The following is a 23,322-nucleotide window of genomic DNA, read 5'->3' as shown; positions in this document are numbered from 1 at the left end:
AATATTTTTTTCAAAAAATCACAGCGCGCTTAGTTTTCAAGATTAAGAGTTCATTTTTGGCTTCTTTTTTTTGTCATTGGCTGAAGATTAGTATGCAACCATCAGAAATGAAAAAAATTATCATTATCATATATAAATAATGCGATATATGATAGCGCAAAAACTAAATTTCATATATAATTGTATTCAAATCGCGCTCTGCGCAAAACGGTTAAAGGTAACAAGTTACTTTTTTTTCGTTGTATGTAAACTAAATTGCAATCATTTTGGTATATAACACATTGTAAATCAATAAAAGCAACACAGAGAAAATATCACAAAATAATGCATGAATTCGTAACGTGCGGACGTAAACAAATATTTTTTCAAAAAATTCACCATAAATCTAAATATTGTCCTAGAGACTTCCAATTTCTTTCAAAATGAAGACAAATAATTGAATATTACTATACTGTAAGAGTATTAGCTTACAATTGCAGTTTTCGACCATATCTGACGAGTTAAAGTTGACAATGTCGAATTTTTTTATATATTTTTTTTATATGCAATTATTTCGGAAATAAGAAAAGCTACAACTTTTAAATATTTTTTGTTTTATTCTACATGAAATTGCGCACATTTTCATATATAAAACTCTATGAAATGCCTAATATGAAATGGAGCAAATATTCCGAGAATGGTACGTATGCATTTCGGAGATTTGTGGCGGAGCGCGCGGAGGGAAGGAAAGATTTTTTTTTTTTTTTAAATTCACCATAAATCTAAATATTTTGCTAGAGACTTCGAATTTGTTTCAAGATGAAGATAAATGACTGAATATTACTAGACTGTAAGAGCCTTAGCTTACAATTGCGTTTTTCGACCATTTCAGTAGTGTCAAAGTTGACCGAACGTGGTTTTTTTTCTATTTATCTTTATTTATATGCAAATATTTCAAAAATGAGAAAAGCTACAACCTTCAATTATTTTTAGTTGTATTCTACATGAAATTGCGCACATTTTCATATATAAAACTTTATGTAACGGCTAATTTAAAATGGTGCAAACATTACCACAATCGCACGTATGATTTTTTCGGAAGAGTTACCGCGCGGACGTAAAGAAAATGTTATTTTTTTCATAAATTCACCATAAATTGAAATATTGTGCTAGAGACTTCCAATTTGTTGCAAAATTAAGGTAAATGCTTGAATATTACTAGAATATAAGCGTTTTAGCTTACAATTGCGTTTTTCAACCATTTCGGTAGAGTCAAAGTTGACCAAAGGTTGAAATGTTGGCAATTATCGTTATTTATATGAAAATATCTCAAAACTGATAAAAGCTACAACCATGGGTTGTTTTTAGTTGTATTGTGCATGAAATTGCGCACATTTCCATATATAAAACTTTATATAACGGCTAATTTTAAAATGGTGCAAACATTACCACAATCGCATGTATGATTTTTTCGGAAGCGTTACCGCACGGACGTAAGGAAAAAGTTTTTTTCATAAATTCACCATAAATCGAAATATTGTGCTAGAGACTTCCAATTAGTTGCAAAATTAAGGTAAATGATTGAATATTACTAAAATATAAGAGTTTTAGCTTACAATTGCGTTTTTCACCATTTCGGTAGAGTCAAAGTTGACCGAAGGTTGAAATTTTGGCAATTATCGTTATTTATATGAAAATATCTCAAAACTGATAAAAGCTACAATCATGAGTATTTTATTGTTGTATTCTACATAAAAATGTGCACATTTTCATATATAATACTTCATGTAACAGCTAATTTACAATGGTACAAAAATTATGTCAAAGTGACAAAATAATTTCCGAGATGTGTCACAGATACTTTTTAGTGCTGCAAGAAAGAAATTCGCGCTTGCGCGCCTGCGTAACGATTGTAAACAAAACAACACCTTGATCCGTGAACTCCCAGCATCCCCCAAGGCGCGTGATTCAAAAGTTTTCGGCTGGTAGGCCTAAAAGTATTTTTCCGCGAATTTTAAAAAAAACTTTTGTAAGTCGACGTAAAATACGTCCAGTCAGCGTAAGAGGGTTAAACATGTTGTACAGTGGTCCCCCCGTATTCGCGGGGGATGCGTACCAGACCCCCCCGTGAATAGTTAGAACCCGCGAATGTTTGGAACCCCTATAAAAATGCTAAAAACAGCCTATTTTATTAGTTAAAACTCAAGAAAAACCCACTAAAAATTTTCCTACATGGTTTTTTTAAGTTTTATCACAAAAAGTGCATTTTATGATGAAATTCATCAAAAGAACCAGGAATTTGTGGATATTTATCATAGAAAAATATCGCGAATGCGCGAATTTTCCGCGAATAACGCAGGGAAATGTTCCCGAGAGAAATCCGCGAATGTGTGAGTCCGCGAATCTGGAGAACACGAATACGGGGGGTCCACTGTATAAACCAAAATAATGCAAATGGCGCACGATCGCTCTTTTGTATTTTAAAATAGTGGTAATATGAGAATGCATACAATATTCTTGGATACAGTGAAGTACAAGTAAAGCATAACTTTTTAAAAGATCTACTGTTTTCCTCCGGTAGTAATTATCGCAATCTGCCGATTTGGGAAAGCATAGACGGTACGCTAATTTTATACCATGTGTATGATGCGACCCCTTTAAAATTAGCTTCAAAATTAGGTTTCAAAAGTCGAATAATATGCGAGTATATACGGTACTTTAAATATTACTTTATTGGTCCTGATTATCATCATGAGCAGGGGAGTGATGATTCTTAAGCTCCTATTCAGCCAGGCATTGGGATGACACAGCAAATTGGCCTTATGCATAAGTGAGATATATACCTAATATCTCACTAAATGTACTTGCCCTGAGCGGCTGCCCAAAGAAGGGAGGAAGATATATGAAGGAAGAGAAGCAAGTGGCTATATCATTTGGAGGTGTCTGAAGACCCCTGAGTGACACCCCTCACCTAGAGGTATAGGTGGCCTTAGACACCTGCCCTCATTTCCCGCACTACCAAAAGGTTACGCCAGATTTTAAGGGACTACTATTCCACACACACCAACTTCATTAGCTTTCACCCCAACTGTACAACTGTCAACTTCACTGGAAGTGTCTAAAGCTTGTTTGATTGTAACAGGAAGCCAAGGGACAGAAAATGGTAATCACTATGGGGGTGACTGCAATCCTTACTCAAAATATATTTGGTCAAATGCCTAACTGATGATGGAAGCAAGTTTGTATATTCAAATTTACCTATCCATTTCTCCTGAACTACATAGGGAGCATTAGAAAACAAACAGGACTGAGAGAGGAAGAACACAGAAGAATACAGTAAACCACTGGTATTAGAGGGGGGGGCTAGGGACCACAACCACCAGTGAAAAGCTAAAATCCACGAATACTTGATAACCCCCTCTAAAAATTCTGATAACTGCCCATTTTAATACAGGCAGTCCCTGGTTATCGGCGGACTATTAGTTATTAGTCAAGGCATTTTACAGTTTTTTGGGGACAAAAATCGTACAGAAGAAATCTTTCCAGATTCGTTTACAGTCAATCAATACTAACATTAAAAGTCCCAGTTCGAGAAAATATGGGAAAGTAATAAAAATTCACTTTTTAGATTTCACTCATTTCAGGCCATATTCAGGCTGGGACGGATGAATAACACTGTTAGAGTCTGTGACTTGGAGTAGAAAGAACCTCATATTAGGTGGTTTTTCATCTTTTCAGATGATTAGATTACACTATGAAGTGGCAAGCATTGTGTGAATCATAAGAATATCCAATATAGCATACAAGTGATATATAGAAGTTTGCATGTATCACTGACAGTAACATTAATATAGTTTCAGCACAATGGTTTCTGTTATGCACTTAGCACCCAGATGTTACTGAAGCTAAACAGATGTATGATGGCCTAATGAAAAAAGATGGGTCTGTTACAGTTTCAGAAGTTTGCTCCTCTGAGGTGATTTCCCACATTCAGCAGCTTTTGAGTGAGAAATCAGCATCCCTTACTGACCGTACTGCTAAACTGTGGCTTCAGTATATGAGCATGATACAAATCCTGATGAAATTCATCAAAGCTGAACGCCTAGGCCGCTGAGAGTTGCATTTGCAAGCAGTAACTGAAATGCTTCCATATTTGGCTGCATCAGGGCATAATATTTATGGTAAATCCTGAGAAATTATCAACTTAGAGAAAAGTCATTCAGATCTGTATGAGAAGTTCACTAGAGGGTTTCATGATGTTTCTTGAAGGAGTGATAGAACATGGGCAGGATTATCCACAGATCTGATGATTGAACAGGTTTTGATGCGTAGCATGAAAACCAGAGGTGGTCTAACAAGAGGATCGGGTATGAATGAACAACAGACTGACCTGGCTGATGTCCTTGCCTGTATGTTCAGAGGTTAATAGGGCAATGCAAGAACTTACAGGCATCAGATATGATGGTGGCAAACAAAGTAAAGAAATGAGTAAAGCTCGCCAGGCTCGTGACATGGAAGACATCAGTACATTGCTACTCACTTTGTCTGAAAAGCGACCCTTTGATGATGAGACAGGTGGTTCACAACTGAGGAACATCATGACAGGAATACATGCCAGTAGTTCAGTAGATGTGGATAATGCAACGACAATAGGAGAGAAAATATTGAATAAGATGGCAAATCAACCGGTTACTAAGTACATTTTTAAGCGCACTGACCAAGCAACAACTATAGCAACAAAATTGGCAACTAAGATTGGTAGTGAACACATACAAGTAGATCCCCAACTTCTCTTCCAGCGGTTGGTGATTGCAGCCAAGGCATCTGATATTACTGTGGATATGTTTAACTTTGAATTATGTAGTTATCCACCTGCCCTGTTCGATGAATCTCTCATGATGTGGGAAGCCCAGAAATCAGGTTCTGCCAATGCCATCTAGTGAAGCTGACCAAGAAACACCAACCAGAGAAGTAAAATATGTACTAGATGGAGGTGCTTTGCTCCACCGGATTCCATGGTCTTCTGGTGTGTCAACTTATAAGGAAGTGTGTCTGACCTATGTTACATATGTGACAAGGAAGTATGGCCATGCAACTGTAGTATTTGATGGTTATGGAACACCCTCTACAAAGGATGACACACATCAGAGGAGAGGAAAGGGAAAAGTTGGGATGGAAGTCACGTTCTCTGAAGAGATGGAAGTGTCCCACAAAAAAATAAATACAGTGGTACCTCGAGATACAAAATTAATCCATTCCGAGGCGGCCTTTGTATTATGAGTTTTTCGTATCTTGGAACACATTTTACATGTAAAATTATATTTCCAGGCCTAAAACACATGTTCTAGGGTTACAACGCCGATCCGACGGAAGAAATATGACTCCAAAAAGGCAAAATACTGTACATACTTGAGTAACATTCAACTGCATGTAATGTTCAACCCCATTTTTACTGCATATATTAGGACTTTAGCATATGTCCCTTAGCAATAAGGCTAGCCTATGTTAGCGGTTGCTACTGTAGCCTAGTCTATGATTCTGACATCTAAACCTAAGAGCTAAAAGCTTAGAATATGCCAATAAAATGTATAAATAATCAGTATGTACTCATTTCAAATAATTATTAATTAATCATTAACTTTAATACACAAACAAAAAACAAACCTTCCAATCGATTGTTTACATTCAGCTCTTACCCGTCTTACGAGTATCGAACGAGCACCAAGCAATCATTTTTCCTAGCACACAGTAAGCCTTAAATTGTCATCATTATCTCTCTTCAACTAATGAAACTACCAAACAGTATAATAACCATTCATTTCTATTCTTTATTCTATCTTTACCTAATGGAGATACCGAGTTACTGACAGCTATACTGAAACATACATATACGTAACGTAATAATAAAACAGAAGAAGAATTCTAAAAAACACGTATTTGTTAGCAGTCTGATTTATTTTATATTTTATGATATCTAATTCACAATTTTTTTATTAAATGTACTGCATGTACTCATTTCAAATAATTATTAAGTAACCATTAACTATAATAAACAAAAAAAAAAAAGAAGCTTCCAAACGTCTGTTTACATCCAGATCTTACGAGTATCGAACGATCGACAAGCAATCACTTTACACAGTAAGCCATAAATTTTCATTATCTCTCTTCAACTACTGAAACTACCAAACAGTATAATAAACATTCATTTCTATTCTTTATTCTATCTTTACCTAATGTTTTTTTTTTATTAAATGTATTGCATGAATAAGTTTTTCAATTTACTGCATCCTTTTACCAATAGAATACTTAAAGCACAAGGGGTAGATGCTGACCAATAGGAGAGCAGGACCTTATGGGGTGACTAGCATCAGGAACCAATGGGAGAGCGGGAGGATGGTGGCGAGTTTACTCAGTTGGTGGCGCGGGAGTTTTAAAATTGTTCTTGGTGGTCCGGGCGAATCTCGGGACTTTACAGCAACAACCTTTCGTATCTTGAAAACTTTTCGTATGTAGAGCAGTAAAATTTTTCGCATTGGCTTTTGTATCTCGAGTTTTTCGTAAGTAGAGCCTTTCGTATCTCGAGGTACTACTGTATATATTTCTTTCAAATACAAAGAATAAGGCAAACTTCATCATTTTGCTAGGGAAATATCTACAACTGAATGGACATAAAGTTGTTCATGCTGATGGTGATGCTGACTTCTTGATTACACAGGTGACAAAAGAATCAACAGCATTATCAGACACTGTCTTGAAAGGAAATGATACAGACTTGTTAGTCTTGTTGTGTTACTATGCTGATCTAAATACCCACAGCATATTCATTATGAATGAATCAAATTTAGAATATCAAGAAAGTGAAGCAAGTACTTGGCGAGTCAGTGTGTGGGGACATTCTTTATATACATGCATTCCTCGGTTGCGATACTACATCACACATATATGGCATTAGCAAGAATGCCTCACTGAAGAAATATGCAAAATACCAAGGATTCCGTAGACAGGCTGAAACATTCAATGCAGCAGGAAAATCTGTTGATGAAGTCATATCAGCAAGAGAAAAAGCTTTAGAAGTATGAGTGAAAAGCTCCCACCTTATGTGTCAGAGTTTACCACCAACTTCTGCATCAGCTAAATTCCATAGCATTAGAGTATATTTCCAAGTCCAGCAGTGGAAAGGTGTCTCCTCCCTTAATGCCCAAGACTGGGGTTGGTGTTTAGATAATGGGAGCTTTCTTCCAGTAATGACAGATATAAACCCAGCATCGCTGTTGTATATTATCAGATGTAACTGTATGACAGATTGTGGGTTAAATAAATGCTGTTGCTGTAAAAATAACCTTGAATGTTCCCAAGTGTGTGGCCAGTGTCGTGGGTCAGGATGCTCCAACTCCTTATATAACATTAGTGAAGATGATGATATAGACGACAGTGATGAATGTACTATGTAAAAGGAAAAGTCACAGATGTCAGTCGTACTGTCATTCTTTTTTTTTTTTTATTCTGATCTGTGTGGATGAAAGTCTTCTTGTTCTTACATTGCAATATTTTCTCTATTTCTGATAAACATAAAAACAACTTTCAATATCCCTTTGCTGTAAATGCTTTTTTTTACAGGACAAACCTATATAAAATGTAAATTTGTGACTAGCATACTGAAAAGCAATGTAAATCATTTATACATTAATGAGTGAACTTCTAGTGTTTGGATCACCAATTGTTAAGATGTATCTTTTGATGGTCAAAATTTTTTAGTATCTAGTTTATTTCTAGTAGTCATTTGAAACTACGTTTTACTTCATCAAAGCAAAGATATCTGTACAAGCTGTGGAATTGTACTGTAAAATGTTAGGATGTGTTTACTGCTAACTTAATTGTTGTTTAATAAATATCAACTTATATTTTTCATCTTACTGGAATTTATCAAAATACATTAATTTCAGTGCTAATATCAGTTTAGATGTACTGAAAGCATTAATTATATTTTTATAAAAGGTAGAAATTTATTTTTTCAGAACTTTAATACAGCATTTTGTATATACAAACCCTACAGATTTTTCTTTCTATACATACCTGTATTTTTTATTGTAATCTCAAAAATGAATTAAAATCTAGACATTTAAAGCGGGAAAGAGTATGTACAATAAATTTTGCATATACAGTGGGGCATCGCTTATTCACGGATCAGTATTCACGGATCCAGTTAATCACGGGTTTTTTCTTGGACCGTTTCTCATGTTACATCACTGGTATGAATCGCTGCATCACGGGTTTGTTGTGTTGCGTATGCGATGTTTTTCGGTAGGCTAACCCTTGGCCGTGATCCGATAACTACCAACTGACAATATAGGTAATAAAACCATTCTCACCTAATATATTATTGTCCTATCTTCGAAATAAATAGCCTGTTCAAGGTTTATGTACGACGTTCATTGGTAGGCTAAGCGTAGTTGCAGTGCGATAACCACCAACGTACACAAACATTCACATTATGATATTAACTGACAATAAAGGTAATAAAACCATTCTTACCATATATATTATAGTCATATCTTCATAATAAATAGCCTATTCAAAGAATAATTCCACATCATTGCACTCAACTTATCGTCGGAGTGGCCAGCCACAAAATGTAAGCATATACCTTTACGTGCGAAAATGGTTTATGTATACGGTTGCGTTCAAAGCGACATTTTTTGTTTGATAAACTTTTAGAAATTTTAATAGTAGTGGTAGTGTAATTACAGTAGTAATAACATTAAGGCTAAAATTAATTCGAACTTCATTATTATTTTGGCAGTATTCGTATATAACTTCTCTGAACAATGAAGTCATACAAACGCTATTTGTCATAGATTATCGTAAGTATTGCTGTTTGTTATTGGCGACGAAGCGTAAACGAAATACATAAAAGCATTTTTTACCTTATATATTATCGTCATATCTTCATAATAAAAAGGCTATTCGTGGAGTAATTCCATATCAGTGAAATCAATTTTATCTATGCAAGGCCAGCCAGCTGACAAAATGTATGTACGTATATGAAAATCAAATTATGGTAGCGTTCACAGCAAGATTATCTTTCGAAATTTTTATAGTACTATTCATGCTACGTAGTAATAATGTTTGGAATATACGTAACATTAATTTTCAATACAAAATATCATCGTTATTTTGGTAGTGAATAATAGTTTAGAATTATCATACATACACTGCATTGTTATGGGTTTGTGGCAGTGATAAAACAACCAAAATAACGTTCTCCTTTAAGTCGTCATATCTTCATAATAAAAAGGCTATTCGTGGAGTAATTCCATATCAGTGAAATCAATTTTATCTATGCGAGGCCAGCCAGCTGACAAAATGTAAGTACGTATATGAAAATCAAATTATGGTAGCGTTCACAGCAAGATTATCTTTCGAAATATTTATAGTACTATTCATGCTACGTAGTAATAATGTTTGGAATATATGTAACATTAATTTTCAATACAAAATATCATCGTTATTTTGGTAGTGAATAATAGTTTAGAATTATCATACATACACTGCATTGTTATGGGTTTGTGGCAGTGATAAAACAACCAAAATAACATTCTCCTTTAAGTCAACGCGTTTAGGAAAAACATGACATAGAATCGACTTTGCGACTTCGTTCACTTTGATATTTTTAACGATACTATAACTATCATTTGTACTACTAAAACCATCTTCACATAAGTAATTTTTTGTAAGATATGTGTTGTTGCAAAAGCTAGCTTATACATAAAAGGCTTTTATAATTTAAGTCATCTTAGATAAACATATGTACCCAAACTCATTGTGGGGAAATTTACTACTGTTTCCTCGGATATTGAAATACTTTAGCATCATTCAAACACTTAATAATATAATGCATAAATACTAGGCTATACATATTTACATCGTATACAAATACTACATACAGTTATATACACATACTTTTATATACAAAGTTAACAGTTATATACACATACTTTTATATACAAAGTTAATCATATGAGTAGTGATCAGACGACAGCTGTGCACTGGACTACGTACGTACTACTTGGAAGATAAAACAAACAAAAATTTTGTTGTTGTTAGTCGCCGGGATAGATTAACATTTTTCCAGAGATTAAAGAGCTGAATTTTGTTTTGAAGGTATGTCAACCGTGTTAGTAAATAGGTATCATCTTCTAAGGAAATTTTTTTTTCTCTCTTCTTTTTGCGGAAGAATCTTCAAGCCATTTTGCATTCAAAGTAATGAGAAGGAATCATTCTATTCTTCATGAAATCAGTAAAATACTTACACTAATAATAAAAACTAAAACTACGTACTGTATGCAAAACACATACATCATCGTTAGCTTCGTGTGTGTAACGTTCATTCTAAGAAATTACAGAGTAGTATAACTAACACCTGATTGGTTGGTTGGTAGCCATGGAGATCTGTTATCCAATGACTGCCCTCTGCTTCTGTTCTATTTATAGACATATGCCATGGATGGCACTAGGTTTGAACGTTACCATGTTCGTGATTTTCTGACTGCTGACGGCAAAAATTACTCAATAATTTTCTTTATATAATTATTCCTTTGTGAAAACAATAATATAATAACGCGGTTGACATACCTTCAAAACAAAATTCAGCTCTTTAATCTCTGGAAAAATGTTAATCTATCCCAGCGACTAACAACAACAAAATTTGTTTGTTTGATCTTCCAAGTAGTACGTACGTAGTCCAGTGCACAGCTGTCGTCTGATCACTACTCATATGATTAACTTGCATATAAAAGTATGTGTATATAACTGTTAACTTTGTATATAAAAGTATATGTATATAACTGTATGTAGTATTTGTATACGATGTAAATATGTATAGCCTAGTATTTATGCATTATATTATTAAAGTGTTTGAATGATGCTAAAGTATTTCAATATCCGAGGAAACAGTAGTAAATTTCCCCACAATGAGTTTGGGTACATATGTATATCTAAGATGACTTAAATTATAAAAGCCTTTTATGTATAAGCTAGCTTTTGCAACAACACATATCTTACGAAAAATTACTTATGTGAAGATGGTTTTAGTAGTACAAATGATAGTTATTGTATCGTTAAAAATATCAAAGTGAACGAAGTCGCAAAGTCGATTCTATGTCATGTTTTTAACTTTAACGTATAGTGGTATGATAAACACCAGTGTGTCGTAGCGATGCGTCATCAATATAGTGGTATGAAAATACCACATGGTGTTGTAGCGATACGTAATCACAAAGTACAAATCCTTTTCCCGGACCATCCTCAGAATTTTACGACTCTTCAACTTCAAGATCGATATGGTGAAATATATTATATAGTCATACTTATTGTTAAAATTCACAAGTTGAACTGCAAAACATTATTATATTTTGATTGTTATGTACATATATTTTTCGTGTTTTACGGAATGTTTGTTTTGAAAATAATACCTATTAGTGAACATATGGTATTAATTGTCCCACTATTTTATTATAGGTGATCTTAATTATCTCACATTCATTTAACAGTATTATATTAATATTTATTTAAATAAACTGTAATTAATAAATAACAATAATGAAAAACATAAAGGGAAAAAATGTTTTTGCTGCAGTAGTGGTGTTTGTTTGATTATGCATCTGACCTCACATTTCCGAAATCTGAAAAATTCCAAAAACCGAAACATCGGAATGTGTGTACTGCACATTTTTTTTAAACACGCACACAATGTCTACACATTTACTGATACCCGTTGGTGAAAGACTCAAATTACAGTACGTATGTATTTATTCCTGAGAGAGAGAGCAGAGAGAGAGAGGAAGAGAACGAGAGAGAGAAGAGAGAGAGAGAGAGAGAGAGAGAGAGAAGAGGGGAGAGAGAGATAGATTAAGGACTCCAAGGCGTGTTATTTTTACAATTATTTTATTATCTTGCGATTTTTTTTTAATCTTGAGATTTTCTATTCAATTCTCGAGATTAATAAGAAAATTACCGTAACTTGACTAGCATCAGCACACATCTGAATGACTCGGCCATTAGCAGGCTAAACCACCAACCTTATGAACTTGCATGATACATGAGATACATGACAAAACACAAAACCACTGTTTATTGGTGAAAATTTGGGGGTCGCACGATATGGGAGATTGCACGTTATTCGAGTATATACGGTATGTGATTTTTTTTAGCCTTTTATGGAACAAAATCTAGCAAGAAATTGCCATTCCCAGTTGGCAACACTGGCCTACTCACGTTTGTCCAAGGTTTGTTGTTGTTATGAAATGTGGTGTGCGGCGCATTCTTTAAATTGTACCCATATAAACGAGTTAATTATGTGGCATCCAAAAGCCCTGATTTTTTTACTCTAATGGGAAAGACGCCTAAAGGTCAGATGAAGGTTTTTACATGGAATATACTATTAACGTGTTGTGACGAAGGGAAGAGATGTTTCGCTGCATACTGCTGGTAGCATTATTGTTATTATATTACTGGATTGCACTGCAAAATCGTCGCCATCTTTTATCAACATAGATTGTTGGTGAGTACCCATATGATTTACATAATTTTGATAGTTCTCTTACCACTCATCCTCTCTTTCCTTGTAAAAAAAAAAAAGAGGCCCACCATGCGTATGTAGGCTTCTAGCTGTAATCCCTATGCTAGTAGGCTACATATGTACAGTAGTACATATACAACATTTATTTGTTAAGGCTAATTTTGTACAATAACTTTAAAACTGTCTTGAATTTAGTTTTAGGTGATAGTTGAAAACATATTTGGTGTTTGAACTAAAGTAGGCAGTTATAAACATTGGAATAGTGGTCTTGGGTGGGTTAACTATTAAAGTAGGCAGTTTTAAGCAATTTTTGAGGGGGTATCAGGATAACACGGGTATTTACTTATCACGGGGGGTTCTGGGCCCCATCTCCCGTGGATAACGAGGCCCCACTGTAGTGTGTAACTACAAAGGGAAAAAACTGCTTTGGCACCGCTAATATTGTATATAATAGACAACCAAAGATAGAGTCAGTAGTTGTAAGCATACTTGACAGTAGCTAGAGAAAACACTAACTTTGCGCAAGTTCCCGGATTTTCCCATGCTGGGACTTTTTTTCTAGAATGTTCGACACATCATTGTATCCGAAAAAAACAAAAAAATCTTCTGTACCAATTAGGTCCGATTTCATGACGTTTAGGCCTTAAAAATCCTGGACTATATTGGCAACCCGGTTTTATGGGGCTTGTCTAGTGCCATAAAATCGGTGATTTATGACACCATAATGGGACAAATTCCGGTTATCTGTGCCATAAATCACTGAGTTTCAGTTAATGGCGGTTTTCGTTTACCGACACACCCCAGGGGAATAGAACCCCAACTGATAAGCGGGGAGTGATTGTAGTTCAAACAACAAAGACCATGTCTAAAAATGCTAGAGAGAGAGAGAGAGAGAGAGAGAGAGAGAGAGAGAGAGAGAGAGAGAGAGAGAGAGAGAGAGAGAGAGAGAGAGAGACGAGAGAGAGAGAGAGAGAGAGAGAGAGAGAGAGAGAGAGAGAGATTTTTTCCCACTTTTGACTGACAAAATTTCAAAACAAAAATTGAAACAACACTCACAAGTTGATTGGTTTGGTTTTAGTTGGTTGTTGCCCCATTTGGATTAAGTCAGCATTGTACATATACTGATTATTTTTACTTCACTTACCTATTTTAAAAATCTACAGTTTTATATTTTTCAAATTATTTTAATCTTTACATACATGTCTGTGTATACAAAGATGTATGCATCATACCAAGGTAAACTGAAGTATACACTTGCTGTACATGTGCTTGCCTTTCTCCTTCTCTTTGTAGGTTTCTCTTTATTGCTATTTATATATGGTAAAGAGTACAAAACTTTACAAATCCTTACTCATCCAAAACACATCCCAAGTTACTTCAACTTATGCAATCATATAGGAATGAATGAAACCCTCGGTACATGTAATGCCTAAGAGGAACCTCATTAAGGAAGCGTAAGCTGTCGGAGATTAAGTCAAAACCTGTCCTGACTCTTTCTCTTCTACTTGTTCCTGCTCACGCTCTCGCTCTAGCTCTTCCCTGTGCTCGAGCTCCTGGCCCGTGTCCTGCTCTTGAACCTCTGGAGGAGCAGGGGACATGGCCGCTTCTTCCTCAAATGCAAATTCTTCCCCTTAAAGAAGGACAACAACTCCTCAAAGTGCTGCTGAAAAGGAGCTAACACGTGGTCTTCCTGGGAAGGCTCAGTTAGAACTGACGACGAAGGTTTATGTCTTGCTTCTGCAGAAAAGTAAGGAAACGAAGTCAAAGAATTTAGAGTCGACTGAAGAACAGGCAAACATATCACAGGTACCCGTACCTGTCGAGTCTCAGTCGAGTCCACTGAGTCAGGGTCAAACCATCCCCTTCGTAAGCCTGAGCCACATGACTACAAGACGGGCGCCGACTGGAATTCATATCCCTAGACTTCTTGGCAGGGAGAGGGGAGATGTCTGCAGTCGAAGATCTCTTAAGAGGACGAGAGGACTACGAACTACGCCAGCAACGTGAACGCAAAGACGACGACTCACTGGAATCAGACAAATTTGCACCGAAAGAGACGCCTTTCCAACAGTGCTCAGTCGATACCTGATTCGACACTTCAGGTTGGACAGAGTGAGCAACAGCCCATGGGCAAACCCCGCCAGTCTCCCTTGGACCTCCAGTATGTCTTCTCCCCGAGGTGGGAGTGGGACAGTGACCTTTGTCTAGGAGAACTGGAGGGACGGACAGCTACCCCCTCAGAAAGCACTTCATTTGCACTTGCACTGGGCACTTTCACGTGTTCACTTTTCTCCATGAACGATTTCACGGAAGCACCCAACTCCATCATGGTATTAGCCAAATACTCAAATTTCCTCTCAAACCTTGATTTGAGGCTAGCAATGGTGTTGGAAAAGGCAACATGGGAAGCAGGTACAGGAGTTGGAAGTGAAGCGGTAGGACTGAGAATGGGAGAAAGATTACTACGAATAGGAGAAGCAGCAGGAGTAGAGATCTCCGCCAACACAGGGGGAGAGGGAAGAACTACACTAGTCTTACTATCTGCCCTAATGGCTGCTTTCCTCTTCCTATCATGCAAAACCTTCTTATGATGTGAGCTGAAAGTTTCCATTGATCATCATCCCAATCCTGATATATGGAATACCTAAGTTCCTTAGAACACTCTTGACCCCTACATTTCATACACTTTAAGAGTGAGAATTGTAAATTTCTTTAATTAGCCTAGTTTTGCATCCCTATGTGCAAAACCTTGCTCCAAATGAATTTGAATCAGACATATTCAAGCAAACAAACAAGGCAGCAAAGTTGACAAAATGAACAAATAAGCCAAGCTAATTCTGAAATAAGCACACCAAAAAACTTGTCTGTCACCAATGTCCAGAGTAAGTCAAGTACCTTCCAAAAGACAACGAAGAAAGTCCACAGAGCTACTGATGTTATTCGAGAGCAAGCAGAAATCCAATTGAAGAGGTGTGACGACGACATACTTGTTTCCTGGGAGTGGGCGGTACACTAATGATGGCGGCGCTGCCAAAAAATTTGGAAGTTAAGTTTGCCGTGTGTAGGAATCCTACAGCTGAATAGTGGCTTGGTAAGACCGAATAAAAATGATAAGTAGAGAGACTCCTCTCGCTCAGAGGGTAATTGCCCTATGAAGTGGAAGGGGGCCCTTGTGAAGAGGTCGCCCAACAACCGCCCCTTCCATCTTCGTATGACAAGTGAGCGAGGAAGAGACTCCTCCCGAAAGAGAAAACACCATAGGGAAAAATTACTAGGAGAGAGAAACGAGGACAAAAGGGCGGTTACCGAGGGCAAAACAAAAGGGTAATAAACCTCCGACAACGCTCTGCAACTTTTCTCCAAAGTTTCCTCCTGGCACACTCGCCCACAGCAAATGCAGGAAGAGCAACAACCAAAAATAATCATACAAGATATACTGTCAGCCGCCCTTTATACACAGGGGAGGGAGTGAGGATGTGATGGGGGGATGGGGGGGGGGGGGGGGTTACACCCTTGGTTGCCAACCCCAAATCAAATATGCTAGGAGGTGACCTACAAAAGGCTATAACAAATTGTGGATTTGTATATTAATAAATATCAAACACAGTATATTCAGTACATAAAAAAGTATGAAAAGAAAAGATCCCACTGGGAAAAGTGAGTTTAATGAAAGTTAGACAAGAGCTCACAAAAACACATCTGCATTGCATGATGGCCAAAAGGAAACTGAAATGTTTACATCCAGGCAGGCGGGTATTCCTACCTACTAGATGGCAGTTCCTGCTTAACCAACTTATTGAAGATTTAGTGGTCGTTTTCCAGCTTCGCCGAAGGTAATTCCAATTGTAAATGACCGACGGTTAATAAATTGCATAGAAACAATCAAAATACGTACAGTATAGAACACTGCATTATGTAACTGATATGGAATGAGGAGGGTGGGGATGGTGGATAAGCAGCAGCAGCCTGGAGAAATTGTGCATTTGAAGATCTAAAGTAGATAATTAATGTAAAGTTTAGCAGGAAGATGTTTGTGAAGAAAAACCTGATGCATTAAGAACAATGACTCATGTTATTCTTTCTTTACAGAAATTCAGAGATTAAGAAAACTCAAAACAACATACCTTTACAATAGGTGGAACAGCAGGGCCTGGCTGTGTAGCAGAGGCCGATGCTATTTGGCCAGGCTGACGAGCCGCAGCTTGCAAAGCCTGCAAAACCATAGCCCCGCGACCACCTCGTCCACGTGCCTGTTTTGGGGGTTGTTCTTCCATACTGCTTTGATGCAATGATCCTGCAAAGGCAAAATTCCATTTATATTCTAATTAACACAAAAAATTGCTGTAAAAGTCATTGAAAATACAAAAGCTTTCAATCCTACTCTGTCAATTTGCAATGGATGATCAAAAGTTCTAATAACATACTGCAGGAAACCATTTTTTTTTTTTGCATGAAGACTACTAGGACAACTTAAGGACCAATCACCAGCCTTACTTTCCAAGCCCTTAAAAGTAAACTTAAACACATTAACCAATTTACACAATTCAATGGGTCTTTCGGGAGAGTTTTACCTAACCCACATTCAGTAAATTAGTCTGTACTACCATGATTCAGACTTACAAGAGTCTTTTACCAGCCTAAAAGTTGAATTTTTTTTTTCAAGGGCTACATTGAACTATTCTGTAATTGGCAGACTATGCATGCTGAGTTACATGGTGGAAATGATCGTATAAAATATATTCTTGCACTTACCAGCTTTTGCTGTACCTATTTCATATACCCCAAGCAAAAATACAACTGCTCCCAGTCCAGAGTAGTGGGAACTGACAAGAAGATAAAGTTATGGAAGCTGCACAGGAATGTTATTTGCTTTTCCTACTAGTGATTGTCAGATACAGTGCAAAATATAAGAAGCAAATCTGAGTTGGATCTACTGTATTGGTGATTTTCAACAGCAATATCATAACCTTACCATGAGGCTTCAACCCCTGGACCCATATCCTAGTTTATTTTATGGCAAAGGCAAATATGCCTGCCAGTGTGTTATTTTCCCAACTAATGGGTAAATAAGCCAAATTGTGTTGTTATCCAACCACTGAAATAATATTCCATATGTAACAATTTAGGTGATACACTGAGAGAGAGAGAGAGAGAGAGAGAGAGAGAGAGAGAGAGAGAGAGTGAGTGTATATATATATATATATATTATATATATATATATATATATATATATATATATATATATATATATATAGTATAGTATATATATATTATATATAGTATATATATAGTATATATATATATGTATATATATAATAAAAGGAGCCCATAAAAACACCAAAAATGTAGAGAAAAGAAAATACTATATTTCAGAGACTGCTGTCTCTCTCTTCAGGTATATGAATGAGTAAAGTTTACAGAAAAGGTGGTATTTATACCAAGAGATTCGTCCACAAGTAAGCCAATTTAGGTCACCCCCCGCTGATAATCTTCCTTTAATCTTCTTAAGCGTTGGTTGAATGAACACTGCGTCGACGATGTCTGATGTCCAATTCCCTTTTGAGATGTTCATTACCTGCTTCTCTTTTATTATTAAGCCGATTCCATCATTTGACTCTTGTACCGGCAGTTGCTGCTATAAATTACACGTGACATATTCCAGTTTATTCTATGGTTATGTTCATTTATATGATTGAAAATAGCCGAGTTCTGTTGTCCATACCTAACTGACCGTTTGTGTTGTATTAATCTCTGGGGAAGTGATTTACCTGTAAATCCGATGTAAGATTGGTCACAGTCCTGGCATGGGATCTCGTATACCCCAGAGTCTTTGGGCGATGTTCTTTTGTTGGACGTTAATCAGGGATTTGGCTAAGTATTTGGGTAGGTAAATGCAAAAGGGTTGGATTTCCCAAGGGTGTGAGTTACTCTCTTAATCGTCTCCAGGTGGGGAATTTTTATTTTATTGTTGGGTGTGTCTCTGGTCTTGTCTTTAGGGGGTCGGTAGAAAATTACGTTTGCTTTTTTGAATTGCTTTCTCAATTATATGGTCAGGATACTTTAAAGATGAAAGTTGCTTGCGAATTAGTTCAAATTCTTTTTCCAGGAAATCTGGGGAACAAATTCGTAAGGCTCTTAGGAATAGGTTGCTGGCTAGACCTATCTTGATAGTATTGTCATGATAGCTAAAGTAGTGAATATATGAAAGTGAGAACGTTGGTTTTCTGTATATTGGTAAATTTGTATTCTGTCGTGTCTCTGATTATTAAAACATCAAGAAAAGGAATTTTGTTGTCTGTTTCCCATTCAACTTTAAATTTGATGCTGGGCACTAATGCGTTTAATTTTGAGAGGAATTCATTAAAATTACCCACTTATTATCCCAAAATGTTAGTATGTCATCCACGTATCTCATCCACAGCATGTTTTTGGGTTTTATTGCATTTATTACTGTAGTTTCAAAGTATTCCATGTACAGATTGGCTAAAATAGGACTTAAAGGACTACCCATATACACCCGAAAAACATGCTGTGGATGAGATACGTGGATGACATACTAACATTTTGGATAATAAGTGGGGTAATTTTAATGAATTCCTCTCAAAATTAAACGCATTAGTGCCCAGCATCAAATTTAAAGTTGAATGGGAAACAGACAACAAAATTCCTTTTCTTGATGTTTTGAATAAAATCAGAGACACGACAGAATACAAAATTTACCATATACAGAAAACCAACGTTCTCACTTTCATATATTCACTACTTTTCTATCATGACAATACTATCAAGATAGGTCTAGCCAGCAACCTATTCCTAAGAGCCTTACGAATTTGTTCCCAGATTTCCTGGAAAAAGAATTTGAACTAATTCGCAAGCAACTTTCATCTTTAAAGTACCTCCTGACCATATAATTGAGAAAGCAATTCAAAAAGCAACGTAATTTTCTACCGACCCCCTAAAGACAAGACCAGAGGACACACCCAACAATAAAATAAAAATTCCCCACCTGGAGACGATTAAGAGAGTAACTCACACCCTTGGGAAATCCAACCCTTTTGCATTTACCTACCCAAATACCTTAGCCAAATCCCTGATTAACGTCCAACAAAAGACATCGCCCAAAGACTCTGGGGTATACGAGATCCCATGCCAGGACTGTGACCAATCTTACATCGGATTTACAGGTAAATCACTTCCCAGAGATTAATACAACACAAACGGTCAGTTAGGTATGGACAACAGAACTCGGCTATTTTCAATCATATAAATGAACATAACCATAGAATAAACTGGAATATGTCACGTGTAATTTATAGCAGCAACTGCCGGTACAAGAGTCAAATGATGGAATCGGCCTTAATAAAAGAGAAGCAGGTAATGAACATCTCAAAGGGAATTGGACATCAGACATCGTCGACGCAGTGTTCATTCAAACAACGCTTAAGAAGATTAAAGGAAGATTATCAGCGGGGGTGACCTAAATTGGCTTACTTGTGGATGAATCTCTTGGTATAAATACCACCTTTTCTGTAAACTTTTCTCATTCATACTGAAGAGAGAGACAGCAGTCTCTGAAATATAGTACTTTTCTCTCTACATTTTGGTGTTTTTATGGGCTCCTTTTATTAGATGGAATTCTGTTGTTACAGAACACTTTTACCAGTCATATATATATATATATATATATTAAATATACATATATAAATATTAAATAAAATAAATAAATATATATATATTATATATATATATATCTATATATATATATATACTATAATATAATAATTAAATACTATATATATATATATATATATATAAACATATATAATATAATATAGGATATTATTATTATAATATATAATTATATATATTATATATATATATATATTATATATATTATAATATATATAATAACAATTATAACAATAATCGGTCCCCGGGTTACGACGGTTCTGGCTTACGACGTTCCGAGGTACGACGCTTTTTCTTAAATATTCAATGGAAAAATCCGTCCTGGGTTACGACGCTTGTTCCGAGGTTATGACGCTGACGCTTCCGACGCTCCGAGTTAACGATGCTTTTAAAAAACGCATACTATGATAAAAATCCTTTATAGTTTAGCACAGTATAATAATAATAAGTTTCTGGTTAGATTTCAAAAAAAATTTGAGGTTATGATGATTTTCGACACTTTTTATGTCGTATTTTTCTATGTGTTTTAGTGACGCCTCATATGCGGAACTAGTTTCCGAGCGAATGAATACATACTAGCTTGCGGTGCGCAAAGTTTACATATACGTCCAAAAGCGCAAATAATGAAAAAATCATTGCTTGTTTCCAGTAATAATAACAAAACAAAGTTTCTGGTTAGATTACAACGCAAATTCCAAGTATCCAAAGAGAGACATTATCCTGTAATTTGATCAGAGAGAGATGAGAGAGAGATTGGTGATAGAGATGATTGACGAGAGAGAGAGCGAGAGAGAGAGAGAGAGAGAGAGAGAGAGAAGAGGGTATTCAGAAGAGGCGGTCTTCCGACGCTCCGAGTTAAGGACAGAGAAGTGTTAGTTTCGTTAAACGGCCTCTGACTCATGCCAGTAAATGTTTTGTTGATACTAATAATTTAAGCCTATTTAAAGATACATTTACTTTAATTAGTCTATATGATACGTAAATAGTAATCAACTGTTCTTGTAGCCCTCAAGATTTGGCAAAATCGAAGTATCCAAAGAGAGACATTATCCAGTACACTGGAACCTTGACATACAAATTTAATTTGTTCTGTTACCATCGTCGTATATCAAAACAGTTGTATCTCAAAGCATTTTTTCCCATTTAAAATAATGTAATATGTATTAATCCATTCTAGCGGTATGAAACCTCACCTAAACACAGCTAAATTACATATAATATACCATTTTATACACAAATAAACGAGTAATAACACACAATGATAAAATAACATAGCAATGTGATAAATGATAATAAATGTTAATAAAATCAATTAAAAAAAAGAAAGGAATTTTACTTACCACAACGAAAGATGACGTGAGGCCAGCAGGAGGAGGAGGTAGGGAAAGGTGGCAGGGAACGATTTGTTCTCTTTTTATTTACGTATGTACACTAATAACTACGTAACAAACACAAATGAAATAACATTGCTAAACTAATTTTTATTTATTTTTTTTAATCAGTTTGTAGTTTAGAAATAATGGTGATGCCTTTGGAAGGTTTTTATAGCTTCCTTCTGCTTGATGATCGTGGATATTGTAGAAGGATTTCGACCATACTCGTTTGCCAAATCGACGATACGAACGCCACGTTCATGCTTTGCTATAATTTAATGTTTTGCTTCCATTGAAATCATTTTCTTGGGTTTTTTCTTATCACCTGCTTTGTCTTTAGCTTTGAGACCCATGGTTAATAATAAAATAAGACAAAATAACACGAAAAATAGGCACAAATACAACGAACTAAACAACGATGTGTTAACATGCAGCACCAATAAACAAACAGACTGAACGCCATTTATCGGTCACCTATACAACTAACACTCATCGCAAAATCGTATCTCAAATATTTCGTTGTATATCAAAGCTTATATTTTTGCAAATTTTCTGTTGTATCTCAAAACATTCGTATATTAGGGCAATCGTATGTCAAGGTTCCAGTGTAATTTGATCAGAGAGAGAGAGAGACGCCTTGGCAACAATGGTCTCGGGGATTGACGTAACGTTTATTTTCTGAACAGATAGGACAGAGAAGTGTTCGTTTCATTAAATGCCCTCTGACTCATGGCAGGAAATGTTTTGTTGATAATAATATATAAGCCTATTTAAAGATACGTTTACTTTAATTAGTCTATATGATACGTAATAGTAATCAGCTGTTCTTGTAGCCCTCAAGATTTGGCAAAATCACTCCAGGTTGTACATAAAACTTCAAGAATGTAGTGTCACCAGAGGATATATATATATATATATATATATATATATATATTATATATATTATATATATATATATAATAAATATATATATATATCTATATATATATATATATATATATATATATATTAATATATATATATATATATATATAATATATATAATCACTGAGATTCCTGGATTTGAAAGGATCCATGGGTTCGCGCCCTGGTCCAGGCAAGTCTATTATCAAGAAAGAAAAGAAAAAAAATTCCCCTTCGGTTAAGCATATATGAAAATATATTAATTCCGAGGTAGAGCGAATTAGATATTAAAGGACATTGTAGCTCGATATATATATATATATATATATATATATATATATATATATATATATATATATATATATATATATATTATATATACACGTAAAATAAAATAACAATTTGTCGAAAATTGTATTTTTCCTAACTATACAAACCTGAGGTCCTTTAACAATAGAAAGTATATTCCTATTGCTAAAGGACCGAAAGGTTTGTATTATGTATCGGAACAAATAATGTCGAAAATTGTATTTTTCCTAACTAAAAAAACCTGAGGTCCTTTAACAATAGGAATATACTTTCTATTGTTAAAGGAATGAAAGGTTTGTATTACGTATCAGAACAAAATGTAATTTTATTGCATACTTACAGAACAAATTATGTACAGCTGTAGGTTCCCTACACAGCACACAAATGATTAAAACTTTCGCTGTGGTGCCGCCATCGCTGATGTAGGTGACATCATCTCCTGCCACTCGAGGGAGGAACAGGTGCAACAGACCAGGTGTCATCAATTCATTC

At 35.6% G+C, this 23,322-nt stretch overlaps 1 protein-coding gene across 2 annotated transcripts in view; it reads right to left on the bottom strand.

Moving 5' to 3' along the window:
• Positions 1-23,322, bottom strand: part of LOC135225711 (protein argonaute-3-like) — a 470,090-nt gene that overhangs the window by 402,885 nt on the left and 43,883 nt on the right. For both annotated transcript variants that reach the window (XM_064265079.1, XM_064265078.1), the window contains exon 2: positions 16,681-16,850. In XM_064265079.1, the coding sequence (XP_064121149.1) occupies positions 16,681-16,830 (150 nt within the window). In that variant the 5' untranslated portion in view covers positions 16,831-16,850. The remainder of the gene's footprint in view (positions 1-16,680; positions 16,851-23,322) is intronic.

This window comes from Macrobrachium nipponense, chromosome 13 (assembly GCF_015104395.2).
Source record: "Macrobrachium nipponense isolate FS-2020 chromosome 13, ASM1510439v2, whole genome shotgun sequence".
Classification (NCBI taxonomy): Eukaryota; Metazoa; Arthropoda; class Malacostraca; order Decapoda; family Palaemonidae; genus Macrobrachium; species Macrobrachium nipponense.
The sequence above is the reverse complement of the archived record's forward strand: the minus strand, read 5'-3'. Positions and strand labels throughout refer to the sequence as shown.